Source organism: Oryctolagus cuniculus, chromosome 2 (assembly GCF_051225735.1).
Source record: "Oryctolagus cuniculus isolate XC-2025 breed Fujian yellow rabbit chromosome 2, ASM5122573v1, whole genome shotgun sequence".
NCBI classification, from domain to species: Eukaryota; Metazoa; Chordata; class Mammalia; order Lagomorpha; family Leporidae; genus Oryctolagus; species Oryctolagus cuniculus.
Genome location: NC_142868.1, coordinates 169,356,246 through 169,371,370, shown reverse-complemented (window position 1 = coordinate 169,371,370; position 15,125 = coordinate 169,356,246). Strand labels below are relative to the sequence as shown.

General features: G+C 48.4%; 1 protein-coding gene across 2 annotated transcripts in view; it reads left to right on the top strand.

Moving 5' to 3' along the window:
• Window positions 1-9,933, top strand: part of GALM (galactose mutarotase) — a 57,709-nt gene extending 47,776 nt beyond the window's left edge. Inside the window, exons 5-7 of one of the 2 annotated variants that reach the window (XM_089326537.1) lie at window positions 6,443-6,584; window positions 8,320-8,494; window positions 9,511-9,933. In XM_089326537.1, coding sequence (XP_089182663.1) covers window positions 6,443-6,584; window positions 8,320-8,494; window positions 9,511-9,675 — 482 coding nt within the window. In that variant the 3' untranslated portion in view covers window positions 9,676-9,933. Of the gene's footprint in view, window positions 1-6,442; window positions 6,585-8,319; window positions 8,495-9,021 lie in introns of both variants that reach the window. The other variant, XM_002709910.6, reaches the window with a different exon arrangement.
• The last annotated feature ends 5,192 nt before the right edge of the window (window positions 9,934-15,125 follow it).

Below are 15,125 nucleotides of genomic sequence, written 5' to 3'. Positions count from 1 at the left end.
CTAGCACCACCTACTGGGGAACAAAAATGCCTCAGACTACCTGCAGTTGAAAATGTCAGAAACCGAAAAGCAAAGAGGAAAGGGGAGAAGGGAGGATGGGCAGAAGTTCAGAACAGATTCTGCTGAGAAAAAGAGAATTAAATTTATTACACTGAAGCCACTTATACAGAGAAATGTAACCACTTAAACAAACATACAAGTCAAGCACACACACAAGCAAAAACAGACTATACAGTATAAGATTTTTTTTAAAGTAACAGAAGTAATAAACACAGAAAGCATACTATGAAGTATGACCGAACCAAGAGCACTTATCATGTGTGTAAACGTGCTGGATTTAATGCCGTAAGTGCCCTGCTAAAGTCTCAGACTGAACCCTAAAGCAAAAGCAAGTGGAATGCTATGTACAAGCCAAATGACTCAAAGTTGAAAAATGTAAGAATGTGAAGCAAACCAAGCAAGTGCAAGCCAAAACAGTCTCAATCTTAGTATTAGTAAGGCTGATTTCAGCACAGAAATCCCTGAATTCCATGACAGAGGCTATTTTATAATGATGAAGAATGCAATTGACAATGAGGGCTTGGGGACCAATATTGTGTGGCATAGCAGGTAAAGCTGCCACCTGCAACACTGGCATCCCCTATGGGCACCAGTTCATGTCCCACTGCTCCACTTCTGATCCAGCTCCCTGCTAATGTGCCTGGGAAAAGCAGCAGCAGATGGCCCAAGTGCTTGGGCCCCTGGCACCCACAAGGAAGACCTGAATGAAGCTCCTGGCCCCGGCTGTTGTGGCCATCTGAGGGGTGAATCAGTAGATGGAAGATGTCTCTCCTTCTCTCTTTGTAATTTTGACTTTCAAATAAATAAATAAATCTTAAAAAAATAAGGCTGGGGCTGGCACCGTGGCTTACTTGGTTAATCCTCCACCTGTGGTGCCAGCGTCCCATATGGGTGCCGGGTTCTAGTCCCGGTTGCTCCTCTTCCAGTCCAGCTCTCTGCTGTGGCCTGGAGAGCAGTGGAGGATGGCCCAGGTCCTTGGCCCCTGCACCCACATGGGAGACCAGGAGGAAGCACCTGGCTCCTGGCTTTGGATCGGTATAGCGCCAGCCATAGCGGCCTTTTGGGGGGTGACCCAACGGAAGGAAGACCTTCCTCTCTCTCTCTCTCTCTCTCTCTCTCTCTCACTGTCTAAATCTGTCAAATAAAAAAAATATTTTCCATTCAAAAATTTTTGTGTGTGAAAGAAGAACCAGGGCAAAGGAAATAATTGCTTTTTAAGGTGTTTTCAGAAAGAATAATACTGTTTTTGTTTTTGTTTTTGTTTTCCCCTAAGCCCGACTCTGGCAAAAGAGAAGGGATTCTTTTGTGTGCTTCCCAAAGTGCCTTGGTTGAATCGGGGACACCCAGCCCCCAGCCCTGGGAGCTGTGTCCCTCACATACCTGCAAAGCTCCATGTGAGCTCAAGGACCCCAGTGGTCATACGCCAAGAAGACCACACTTCCAAACAGCAGCTCTGAGTTTGAGCAAAGGATTATTCTATTTTCCCCAAAGATCTGTTCTCCCTCTCAGCATTTAGGAACTCACAAAAGCAGAACCAGCGCTTCAGATGACCACAGTCGGTTCTCCTTTTGCTTGATCGTTGTAGTGGGAAGGTACCATTTCCTGATTTTTCTTAGCCTCCTGTGATTTCAGCTCCTTTGCATGCTACAGCTCTCCTAAAAATAGTAGAAACCAAGTTCCTAAAATCTTTTCATCTGACTACATAAAAGGAAAAAGTGATTATCACTTCAAAAGAGTATGTTAACTACCCAGCATTCATACTTACCTTGAAAATATAGGATACAGCTCTGGGACAATAAGAAAAATTTTTTCAAGAACTAAACTGTGGGGCCAGTACTGTGGCATAGTTAGCTAAGCCTCCACCTGTGGAGCCGGAATCCCATACGAATGCCAGTTTGTGTTCCGGCTGCTCCTCTTCCAATCCAGCTCTCTGCTATGGCCTGGGAAAGCAGTAGAAGATGGTCCAGGTGCTTGGGCCCCTGCACCTGCAGGGGAGACCCAGAAGAAGCTCCTGGCTCCTGACTTCAGATTGGCCCAGCTCCTGCCATTGCGGCCATTTTGGGGGGTGAACTATTGGATGGAAGATCCCTCTTTCTGTCTCTCCCTCTCTCTCTCTGTAACTCTACCTCTCAAATTAAAAAAAAGAAAGAAAGAAAAAGAAAAAGGACTAAACTATGTCATTGTTTAAGACTCTGAAGTAGGGGCAGCTGTTGTGGAATAGTGGGTAAAGCCGGTTTGTGTCTCAGCTACAGCTCTCTGCTTTGGCCTGGGAAAGCAGTGGGAGATGGCACAAGTGTGTGGGCCCCTGAACCCACGTGGGAGACCCAGATGAACTTCCTGGCTCCTGGCTTTGGCCTGGCCCAGTGCTGATCATTGCAGCTATGTGGGGAGTGAACAGGTGGATGGGAAATCTCATCCTCTCTCTCCCTCCTCCTCTGTCTCTGCAATTCTTTCTTTTAAAAAAAATTATTTTATTTATTTGAAAGACAGAGTTACAGAGAGAGGTAGAGACAGAGAGAGAGGTTTTCCTTCTGCTGGTTCACTCCCCAGATGGCCACAACAGCCAGAGCTGCACCGATCCGAAGCCAAGAGTCAGGAGCTTCCTCCGGGTCTCCTACATGGGTGCAGGGGCCCAAGGACTTGGGCCATCTTGCACTGCTTTCCCAGGCCATAGCAGAGAGCTGGATCGGAAGAGGAGCAGCCAGGACTTGAACCAGCACCCATATGGGATGCTGGCGCTACAGATGAATGTTTAACCTAATTATGCCACAGCGCTGGCCCCTCCATAACCTAATTTTTACCTCCTTCCTTACTCATGTAGTCATTCCACCTTTCTTTCTACACACACACACATACACACAACTTGCACACACATACATCCTATCACTGTGTCCTCCAACTGTGACCTCCACATGGAATCTCCTTCAGCCTCCCTCACGAATTCAGTCTAAAATGATAGCTCCTCACTCGACCACTACAGTGTCATCCATGACATCTCCCCTCTCAGCCAGCATGGCCACACTGCTGGTCTCCTCCCTGTGGCTGTCCCCGCTGGAATTCCCTCCACACTCAGTGCCTGTGAACTGCTCCTCTGTCTGGTTCCTCCTCCAGCCTCCATGTAGTCTCCCTGGGTATCAGAATCCCTGGCATACAGTAAGTGTTTAATACATGTTAGAAGGACTCGGTGAATGCTCTCAAGTTCACTGCTCTGGCCCTAGCATACTTTCAAGGACAGGTCTGCTGTAGGCATTTGGCACAGCAGTTAGGATGCCACTTGGGATGGGCCGTGCCCCATATTGGGAGTGCTGGCTTCCAGTCCTGGCTATGCTCCTGGTTCCAACTTGCTGATGGTGCCCGCCCTGGGAGGCAACAGGTGATGGCTGCAGTCCTTGAGTCCCTGCCATCCCTGTGGAAGACGCAAATTGAGTTCTTCCTGGCTTCATCCCGGCCCGGCCCTGCCTGGCTGTTGCTAGCATTTGCAGAGTTAACCAGAGGATGGGAGCTCTCTGTCTGTCTGTCTGTCTGTGTCTCTCTGCCTTTCGTTTAAAAATTCCAAAAAAAAAAAAAAAAAAAAAAAAAGTAACCCACTGGTTTGCGCTGCAGGCTTCCTCACATTGTCTAGGCTTTCTTACCAGCTCAATTTAAGAAATTTGTGTCCTCTGAAATAGCTCGTCCCGTGTCTGGGGAAGAACAGAACTGAAAGGAAGAGAATGAAAGGTGAGAAAGGAGAGTGGCTGCATTCCGGCGGACGGTCAGCCCGCGTCCCAGCCTTTTGGCAAATGTCGCAGGAGGACTCTGCCGAGACCAGCCCTTCCCTGAGCCTCCTGTTGAGGGGATTCACACAATCAGCCCCATTCCTCTTTTTTGCCTCAAAGCCCTGTACTTTTTTTTTTTAACTGGTTTTTATTAAAACAGAAAAGATGGCAAGCTATTTTTACACATTTTATCAACTCTAAGATGCCAGCAATTATAAAGTTCACCATTATTGTATGTACCACGAAGAAAGAAAAAGCTATGCCAGTTAAACCATGGGATAGCTCCAGAGATTTTTTTTTTAAGGTTTATTTATTTATTTGAAAGTCAGAGTTACACAGAGAGAGGAGAGGTAGAGAGAGAGAGAGAGAGGTCTTCCATTTGTTGGTTCACTCTCCAGTTGACCGCAACGGCTGGAGCTGCACTGATCCGAAGCCAGGAACCAGGAGCTTCTTCCGGGCCTCCCACACAGGTGCAGGGGCTCAAGGACTTGGGCCATCTTCTACTGCTTTCCCAGGCCATAGCAGAGAGCTGGATTGGAAGTGGAGCAGCTGGGTCTCAAACTGACACCAATATGGGATGCTGGCGCTTCAAGCCAGGGTGTTAACCCACTGCACCACAGTGCCAACCCCCAGAGATTTTAAAATGTGAAAATAACTGTCTTTGGGCCGTTGTTGTAGTGTAGCAGGTAAAGCCAGTGCCTGGGACACAGGCATCCCATATGGGCTCCCTGCTAATGGGCTGGGAAGAGCAGCAGAAGATGGCCCAAGTGTCTGGGCTCCCACCACCCACATGGGAGACCTGGACGAATGAAGCTCCTGGCTCCTGGCTCCAGCATGGCCCAGCACTGGCTAGGATGGTCATCTGGGGAGTGAACCAGAAGATGGAAAATCTCCCCCTCTCTCTGTAATTCTGACTTTCAAAGTAAATAAATAAATCTTTTTTAAAAAGTGTCTTAGATGGATGAAATACAGTAAAGGAAAATCATAGGTTGTTGGTTAATGACAGCAAGTTACGTGAGCCTCTGCTTCCTCATCTATTACAGGAGCTATCTGGACCGGACAAGCTCTGAGAACCCTTCCGGTCTTGACATCATTGAATTTTGTTCATTTCTTTTTGTTTTGTTGAAGATTCTGTATTTGAAAGGCAGAGTGATAGAAGGAGAGAGAGAGATCTTCTATCTGCTGGTTCACTCCTCAAATGGTCACAACAGTCAGAACTCCATCTGGAACTCCCACATGGGCAGCAGGGGCCCAAGGACTTGGGTCATCCTCTGCTGCCTTCCAAGGTGCATTAGCAGGGAGCTGGATTAGAAGTGGAGCGGCTGGGACTCGAACCAGTGCTCCAATATTGGATACTGGCATTTCAGGCAGCAGCTTAGATCACTGTACCACATCGCCAGACCCCATCCTTGAGTTCTTTACATCACGAAGGGATTTTTTTAAAAGATTTATTTGTTTATTTGAAAGGCAGAGTTACAGAGAGAGAGGGAGACAGACAAAGAGACAGATATCATCCATCCACTGGTTCCCTCCCGAAATGGCCACAACAGCCAGGACAGGAACAGGCCAAAGCCAGGATTCTGGAGCTTCATCTGGGTCTCCCACATGGGTATAGGGGCCCAAGGACTTGAGCCATCTTCCACTGCTTTCCCAGGTGCATTAACAGGGAGCTGCATCAGAAGTGGAGCAGCCTGGTCTTGAACTGGCACCCATATGGGATGGTGGCATTGCAGGCAGAAGCGTGACCCGGTACTACACCATAGCACCGACCCCGAAGGGATGTTCTCAACTAGATATTGGTTGTGTAATGACCAAGAATGGAATCCTGTCCAGGTTCCTCCTATGCGTTCCCCTTTGAGTTGAAGGTCACCAAACTGCAGTGTCCTCCCTCAGGACTGACCTCCCCTGCACACCACTGTGAAGAGGTTCCTGATGGCCACCTTGACAAGGACAAATATAGTACATGCAAGCCTGACGAATCTGACTGCTCCCAAGAAGGAGCAGCGCTCGCCCATCTACAGTTCCCCCAGGAATCACTCCGGGAGACACACCGCTTCCCTGAATACTGAGTCTACACGGGCACAGGCAGAGTGCTCATACAACCCTGTTTGCCACTTAAGCCACTTGTTCCTGGGTTCTTTGTAACAGCTCCCGCTGTGGTCTGGAGTGTGTCCCCAGGCTGATGGCGAGCTGCTTGGGGCAGCATGGTTGTCATTGGCTAACAAGGGCCCCCGATGGTACGAGAATCACTCTGCTCGGGACTTTCTTAGTGACGGCTTAGCCGTGCCTGGTGCTAGTGCTTGGTTCTGAGCTTTGAGATAATTCAGCCGGAGGCAAGGAAGGTCAGGAAGGAGACTGAATGATTGGGACGACGTCACTCTTTGATGGAAATCGTGTGCTGCCTTGCTTTTATACGTTTTCACACTTGACGGCCTCTGAATGTTATGGCCACCGCATGTTTGCAGTCCACAGCACACTCTAATTAAGAAATCCAGGAGTTCATTCTCCTTCCTAGAATCCAGGCTCCCGTCTCCTTTGCCAAGTGGGGAGGGTGAGGTCCCTGGGATGCTGCAGGTGCTCACTGGTCTGGGCAGTCGCCACCTCCGCTTTCTGCTTTCTGCCACCAGGAGAAGTTGCTCCGGTGCAAGGAACTGCATTCGACCTGAGGAAGCCGGTGGAGCTCGGGAAACACCTGCAGCAGTTCCACATCAATGGTTTTGACCACAATTTCTGTCTGAAGGGATCCAAAGAAAAACATTTTTGTGCAAGGTGGGGAACTTTTCACTTACTACCTCGGTAGGGAAGAGGAGACACCAGCTTCTACTTAAGGAACTTCTCTGTGCTTCTTCACTATGCTGCGGGGCCCAAATACCACATCCCATGTCTTTTCAAAGCTCCCATGCCAATTAGCCCCTTATCCCCTTCCATTATCCCCGTGCCCCCTACTCCACATCCTCTCTCCTAATCTCTGCGAGCCCTGAAAGCCCATTGCTGGTAGAAGCCCTAATTCTCCCTGCCTGAAGTCACCTCTTCCTTCGCTGAACTTGCAGAGCCCTTCCTCCTTTCTCCGTTGGTGATTTGTGTCCTGCCTGCTCCTGTGGCAAGTCGGGAAGGCCACGGTTCTCCTGCAGCTGTCACCACCTCCGGCCTCAGTCTGCGCGATGCTCGTGTCGCGCTGTCTCTCCTCGCTCGTGCCATTTCATCTTTGGGAACCCTTGGCTCTATCCAGACAGCTAATCCCATGCTTGACACTAGCAATCATCACACGTTGGAAGGACGAATGGATTTTAAATACAGCAGATGACTGAAACTCTGCTGGACAAAGAACTTCCAAACCTTCTCCACCTCAGAGCCCCCGCACAAGGCCTGGCTGTGTCCTTTAAGCCCAGTCACCTTTCTCCTCCGTGCCGCTCCCTCCCATTTCTCTCCCCCACTGCCCCGACCCCCACAAGGCCCTCCTGACTTCTTCCCTCTTGAGCAAATCCTGGCCTCCTCTTCCCTCGCCTCTTTTCCCTGAACCTCTTGGTGGACAACATGGGTAGGGGTGTGTTAACTAGTACTGAGACTGTCAGGTCCAGGCCTTTCTTGATCTATATCTCATTTTTTTTTTTTTTTAATTTATTTGAAAGGCAGAGTTACAGAGAGGCAGAGGCAATGAGAGAGGTCTTCCATCTGCTGGTTCACTCCCCAGATGGCCACAATGGCCAAAGCTACACCAATCCTAAGCCAGGAGCGAGAAGCTTCCTCAGGGTCTCCCACGCAGGTACAGGGATCCAAGGACTTGGGCCATCTTCCACTGCTTTCCCAGGCTATAGCAGAGAGCTGGATCAGAAATGGAACAGCAGGGACTTGAACCAACGCTCATATGGGATGCCAGCACTGCAGGCGGTGGCTTTACCCGCTAGGTCACAGCGCCGGTCCCCTATATCCCATTGACACCGGGTGCACAGCCAGGTGGGAACACCTCTGGAGAGGTCTGGTGGTACACAAAGGAAACAGTGTATCCAGTGGGAACCCAGAGCTGGACTGCTCTGGTGTGAGTCCCAGTTGTTCCTCTTCCAATCCAGCTCCCTGCTGATGCACCTGAGAAGGCAGAGGAGGATGGACCAAGTACTTGGGTCCCTGCACCCAAATGGGAGACTTAGATGGAGTCCCAGGCTCCTGGCTTCAGCCTTACCCAGCCCTGGTTGTTGTGGCCATTTGGGGAGTGACCCAACAGATAGAAGTGCGCGCTCTCTCTCTCTCTCTCTTTCTCTCTCATTCACTTTATAACTCTGCTTTTCAAATAAATAAACACATCTTTAAAAAAAAAAAAAACGCACTTCCTGGCCCACGAAGCTTTGAGAATTTTCCACTGTGCTCCTCCTACTTTTATGTCCTGCATACATCCTGCCCCTGCTCTGCGGCCAGGTCTGACTCATGTCTCAAAGCTGCTTCCCAGCTCCTGTCCCTCCCCGCCTGCATTTCTGCCCTGCACTCATGCGTGGTTTGTCTTTATCCCCAGGGTGCAGCACGCTGGAAGTGGGCGGGTGCTAGAAGTGTACACCACTCAGCCTGGGGTCCAGTTTTACACGGCCAACTTCCTGGATGGCACGCTGAAGGGCAAGGGCGGAGCGGTCTATCCCAAGCACTCTGGTTTCTGCCTGGAGACCCAGAACTGGCCTAATGCAGTCAACCAGGTAAATAAAGCCACAGGCTGGCTTGTCGGAGTGGTGTTTTGTCCAAGGTCACACTACATGACAGAGGCCACAGCACTCAAGTCAGTCTGTATGAGTCAGAAGCCCATGCTGGTTCTCTTCCCCAAGTCATGATAAACACGGAAAACCCGTAGCCAAGTCACTGACATGATACTTCCATGTTTCAAAAGAGCTCGAGTGTTGTACCTGCAAAGCCTCGACTCCGTTTAGTGTTCCTCCTTATCAACGCCTGTGCATTTGCTGCATCCATGCTCCGGGACACATCTTCCATGTCTTTCCTTCCTATCTGTTGCTGTGTAACCTTAATCTCCAGCTGTCAGTGCCAACCCACGAGAAGAACCTTGCACTTTACAACACTCTGCTGCCTTCAACACGTGTGCTGAGCGATGCAGTAGATTTTCATTCTGGCTCGAGTTATTTACCTCGTTGCAAAGCTGCACTGGCCGGGTTCCCCAGAAGCACACCCCTAGTGACTAATGATGTAACCTGGGTTGTTTTCCCCTTCACAGCCCCACTTCCCTCCTGTGCTGCTGAGGCCCGACGAGGAATACAACCACACCACCTGGTTCAAGTTTTCTGTGGCTTAAGGAAACGTGAAGATAGGACCCTGGAGATTGGAGGCCGGGGGTCCCCGCAGCAGCATGTCTCCTGTCCCAAGATGGGATGAGGAGTTAGAGGCTTTCAACGTGATCCTATGTGTTTTAAAATCATACAGATGGTAGCTGTCGTGATAATCAGGCTGAGTGTTGATTTCCTTTTCCAAGACTAGCTCCAGGCCATGGCTAATGATCACTCTCTTCTCTGTGCAGTTCTGCGGGCAAGTCAGCTCAGCCATCAGTGTCATCGTCTAAGCCCTGACCCCTGTCCAGAAGCAGTGCCCAGGACTCTTGTGCTGTTGTTGGTTCCGCCTCTCTACCCTACCCTGTTCTTTCCTGCTTCCCGCCCTTCCTGTCTTTGATGCTGCTCTCATAGCTTTTCTATTTCTTCCCACCCTCTAGCCCCTACCACATTATTCTGCTGCAGCACAAGAGTTTTCCAAAGTCATACCAGCTCATTCAGTATGCCAACAGATGGGCCTCTGTGCCTCCGGGAGGCAGCACCTGACTGACCAGAGAGGGAGCTCAGCTGAGAAACAGAGTGACCTCCCCACCACAAGCTACTAAAACTTGTAGCCAGGACTTGAGTTCAGGTCATGCAAACTCAAGTCTCCTGCTTTGCCTGCACCTGAGTCCGCGAGAGCATACCCAGGGTCACTGAGGAGCAAAGAGGGGTGTGAGCCCTATTCCGTTAGAGCCAACTTTTCTTCCCAGATTCACTTTTATAAATGATGTGTTTGGGGTGGTGATTTTTGCAGAAATATATCCTGTACCTATTATCTACTCTAATCAGTTGAAATAAAACTAAAATCTGCCTCTTCTGAAGACTGCAGCTCCTTCACTCACCTTCCATGGGCCTTCAGGAAATGGCCAAGGACATGGGCCTGCCAAGTCCTGTACCGAGCAGCCCAGCATTTCCTAGAGGAACGGGGCCCAGTGGCAGCCTGTTGAGCTTTCCCATGCTTCCTTTCTTTGCAACAAGTAATAAAGCAAAGGTACCGTGTCTTTTTAATCCATTTCAATATGGATTCCCTGAGTACTACAACCCTCTGCTGGAGCCTTCAAGGGATTCAAGAAGCAGCATAGACAACGTAGTCTGTTCTTGCAGGAATATCACCGCCTCTCTGCGGAACACAAGACTAATAACTGGGTAACTGTTACAGACTTGTACAGACTTGCACCCTGACAGAGCCAGCGGCCCTGGGCATTTCACTCCTGCTGGCTTTACTTGGCCTGAGTTTCCTCAACAGATTAGACTTTGATTACCTGGAAGATGAGACCATGTCTGCAAGGCAGGGCCTTCTGGGGGCCACTAGTCAAGTTCTTTTCCTCAGGCCCTCCCCGTGGTTTTGATGCAGGGTGGACAACAAATGCTCAAGCCGCTGGAGCACTGAGCAACAAATGCTGGGAGCAAGGAGATGGAGTCCAGGGTCTTTTGCTTCCTTTTTGGGTTGAGCAAGGGTGGAGGCCTAACAAGATGGCAAGAGCTCTGCACAGTCTGAACTTCTGTCCCACATCCTGTTTCTAGGACCCCCCTGGACAACTGGCTTCTTACTCTGCTGCCATTGGCCAGCATTCACCTTCATTAGCTGCTCACTCTCACCTAATTCTAATGCTTGCCAGAGTGTCTGAGTGGAGTATTTCATCTTTCCCTACAGCCCTGCAGTGTAGGTGGTGAAGTCCTCATGTAAAACAAGAGGTCACTGGCTGGAGAAAGTGACTGATCCAGAGCCCAAGCCCTCACCCTTCAATAGGAACCCCCAATGTGTGGTGTACTGGTGCGTACTCCACCGACAGTCCCCAGTCTTGCCTTTCTGAGAGGGGGAAATCAAGGATTCCTAACACATAGTCTTGATAAATGGAGACTGTCTCCTCCATTGTTACTGGCAGTAATTAAATTGGGGGGGAGGGTGGGGAACTTGGCACAATCTATCAGTACTGGAAAACTTGCAAAAATCATGATCTCTAACAATTCCTTGTCTAGAAGTCTATTCAGAAGTACTAGCATGAATGGGTAGAGACATTCAGACAAAAGGTATGCATAGCAATTAGTAAAAGTAAAAAATTGAAAACTACCTAATGCCATCAGTATAGGAATGGATAAATGATAATCATAAAATAGAGTACTATGGGATGTGGTCATTAAAAAGAGTGAGTTCAGATAATACATAGAGCATCCTGCTTTTGTAAAACAAACAAAAACTTCAAGGATATTTGTAAAATCTGGAGAGGAAAACCAAATTATTAACAGTGATCTCTGGGAAATAGAATTTGGAGAGGAAAAGGCAGAGCCTTCGCTTTACTTCATTGGTAGAGTTTGAATTGCCAAACATCTCCCATTTGCAATATGAAAAAATACAAGACTCCAGAATGAGGGTGTTGGAGGAAGAGGCACTGTAATTTTTTAAATAATCATTTAAAATATATAGAAAAGTTGCACAAACAATACAGAAAATGCCCATACACTGTTTACTCCGAGATCCTAAATTTCACCACCTGTCTGAATAATACCCCTCCTCAGTTTCTTCAATCCAGTGCAATTCTTCAGTCTTCTGCTGACCTCTCTGACCCTAATATACTTGAGGACTGCAGGAAAGTTACTCGGTAGAGTGTTCCTCCATTGGGACGTCTGTGTCTCCTGATCAGCTCCACATCCCAAATGCTCGGCAGGAATAGCACAAAAGTCCTGTGTTGTGTACACGGCAGCCCAGCAGGTGGTCTGCAAACTCAGCTGTCCTCCCTCTGGGGAGCATCCCTTGGTTAAGATGCTGTCCATGGGCCTCTCCATCCTAAAGCCGTCAGTGTGTACATTAGCCTAGAAGCTTCTGAAGTGAAATACGAAGCTGACCACAACCCATCTACCAGTTTAAGTTGCCTATTGCTTGATTATGTTATAGGTACCAAAAATCATTTAGGAAATCCCAGATAAGAAAGAAGAACGGGTATTTTCTTACTCACCAGGAAACCTACCTGCAAATGAGTTCTCAATTCAATGGCCTTTAGGTCCCAGGGTACATTTGTCAGTCAGGCGCTGCCTTCCCCTGTTCCAAACGAGAACTGTTTCCATAGTAAGCCAAGTCCACAGAAGCCCCAGTCAGGATACTCACCTGGAGGGCAGCTGAAAGAAGTTACCTGTGTTTTTTCATGATGTTTATGCAAGTGAAAAGGCTAAGTCTGTCAAACCACAAATCTGATGAAAACACATTTAGAGAGACCCATGTTTTGGAGGCAGCAACCAACCTTTCCTTTTTCATGAAACACATGAAAGAGGACTTTGCAGCTTTCTGCTACTGCCTGAGAAAGCAGTAGAAGATGGCTGAAGTCCTTGGACCACTGTACCCACGTGGGAGACCCCGAAGAAGCCCCTGGCTCCTGGCTTTGGATTGGCGCCGCTCTAGCCAATATGACAGCATGGGAGCATAAGAGGCATTTTATGAGGTTAAGATGAAATTACTGAAGGCCTCAGCAAGAAATAAAACTGAATGGGTTAGCTGCAGTGTTAATGTCATTATACAAACATTCATTAAAGACTCAGACGTCATGCAGCAGAGGCTAAACTACTGTGACCACTAGCCACCAATGGCAGTCCAAACTTAGAAGACTATAGGAAGTTTAATGTCAATAATGCTGAGTAGTTTAGGCAAAATAGAAAATCTACAAGGGTGTGTATTTGGTGAACTAGAAGATGGAATTTCTCTGTCTCTCCCTCTCTATATATATCTCTCTTTGAAATAACTAAATATTAAAAAAAAAAAAAGATGCTGGTTAGGACACCCATGTCCCACATTAGGATAACTGGGTCCACTCCCTGGCTCCAGCCCCTGGTTCCAGCTTCCTACCAATGCACACTCTGGGAGGCAGCAGTGATGGCTCAGCTCAGTAAGTCAGGTTCCCATGACCCACGTGGGAGACCTACCTTGAGTCCTGGCTCCTGGCGACAGCTTCCTGGCCATTGAAGGCATTTGAGGAGTGAACCAGTGGATGAGAGAGCTGTCTCTGTCTCTCAAATAAAATAATAATAGTGAAAGAAAGAAAATCTACATGACTGCCAGCAGAGGGCAGGAGGAAAATATAACATGTGCTCTGGTCCCTTGTTGATTCCGTGTATCATCCTTAACCATCTTAAACAACTGGGTCACCAATTTGCAAGGGACGATTTGGATGATTTTTCTTCTTCTTCTTTTAAGATTTATTTATTTAGAAGGGAGAATGACAGAGACAGATCTTCCATCCTTACTCCCCAGATGGCCGTAGAAGCAGAGGCAGGGCCAAGCTGAAGCCAGGAGCCAGGAGCTCCATCCAAGTGCAAGGTGCAGGGGGCCAAGCACTTGAGCCACCCTCCGCTGCTTTCCCAGGCCATTAGCAAACTGCCAGCTTGGAAGTGGAGCAGCCACGACTTGAACCAGTGCTCATATGGGATGTCAGTGTTGAGGCACAGCTTAGACCGCTGTGCCACAGCACTGGAGCCTATTTGGACAGTTTTGACAGGAGTACAGTCCTTCTCCAATCAAAGCATTTATCTTCTCTCTACATTCCAAATTCTCCAGTTTGGTTGCTAGATCATAATAAAAGTCTCAGATGTGTTTGTTAGGCAACACTTCCGGCTATAATCAAGTAAAGAGGCCAGCAAATCTCAAAAAGGCAACTCCAGTGCTGAAGGAAAAAAAAAATCAAGACAACAACAAATTTGGTGCCCTGGAAACCAACTGAAGACACACAACATTTCAGTATGAAATATGCTCATGTTTGGCAACCTGCTGCAAGTTGAGTAGGAACAGGGAGTCTGCAGCATGCCTGCCTGGGAGAGTTCCCCTTCTCCTTCCTCAGCTCATTAGGGAGGTTCTGCTAGAGCAAAACAACATGAGGACGAGCAGGCAGCTGTGGCTGAAGGCGGGCTCCTTTGGTTTGGAGTGGTGGGTGATGGCCACACCTAGCAATGTCAACAGAAGCTATGAGGCGGCATGGCCTGCTAGCTGGGACTGCAGTAGTGACCAGAGCAAGTGGAGTTTTGGCTGATGGGAGGCTGCATGAACACAGAGCAGAGACCAGAGGGCCCAAACTATTCACATGCCCCTGGTTAACTCTGAGGCTGCATGCACATGCAAGAGTTGAGAAGGGGCTCCGTAGAAAGCAAAAAGTCAGACTTCAAGCCAGTCTGAACACTGAAATCACTCACCTAGCTATACACATATGCAACAACACAGGGCAGTCTGACAGGTTAAGGTTTCTGGAGGCCAGCTTCTGTCCTGTTACTGGCTGACCACTAAGCTATGCAGATACAGGGCAACCCTCCAGAAAGTAGAGTTTAAAAGTAAGCACAAGGGGCTGGTGCTGTGGTGCAGTGGGTTAAAGCCTCCGCCTGCAGTGCCAGCATCCCATATAGGTACCAGTTCAAGACCCAGCTGCTCCACTTCCAATCCAGCTTTCTGCTACTGCCTGGGAAAGCAATAGAAGATGGCTGAAGTCCTTGGGCCCCTGGACCCATGTGGGAGACCCAGAAGAAACTCCTGGCTCCTGGCTTTGGATCAGCACAGCTCTAGCCATTGTGATCATTTGGGGAGTGAACCAGTGGATGGAAGACCTCTCTCTCTCTCTGTAACTCTGTCTTTCAAATAAATAAAATAAATCTTTTTTTTTTTTAAAGCAAGAGTTTTTTTTTTTTTTTTTGAGAGTTGTTTTTACAAACAAATAAAACCGAACAGAGATTTTGTTAAGAAGGACCAATCAGAAATTTCTGTCTGTTAAAAAAACACACAGAAACACATGAAAAATTTACTAGAGAGGTTCAGTAGATTTGAGCTGGCAGAGGAAAGAGTAAGTGAACTTGAAAAGAGATTAACAGAAATTATTCAATCTGAAAAACAGAGGAAAAGGGGCTGGTAGGTTATGCATCCACCTGTGGTGCCAGCATCCCATACAGGGGCCTGTTCGAGTCCTGGCTGCTCTACTTCTGATCCAGCTCCCTGCTGATGGCCTGGAAAAGCAGGAAAGATGGCCCAAGTGCTTGGGCCATGTAG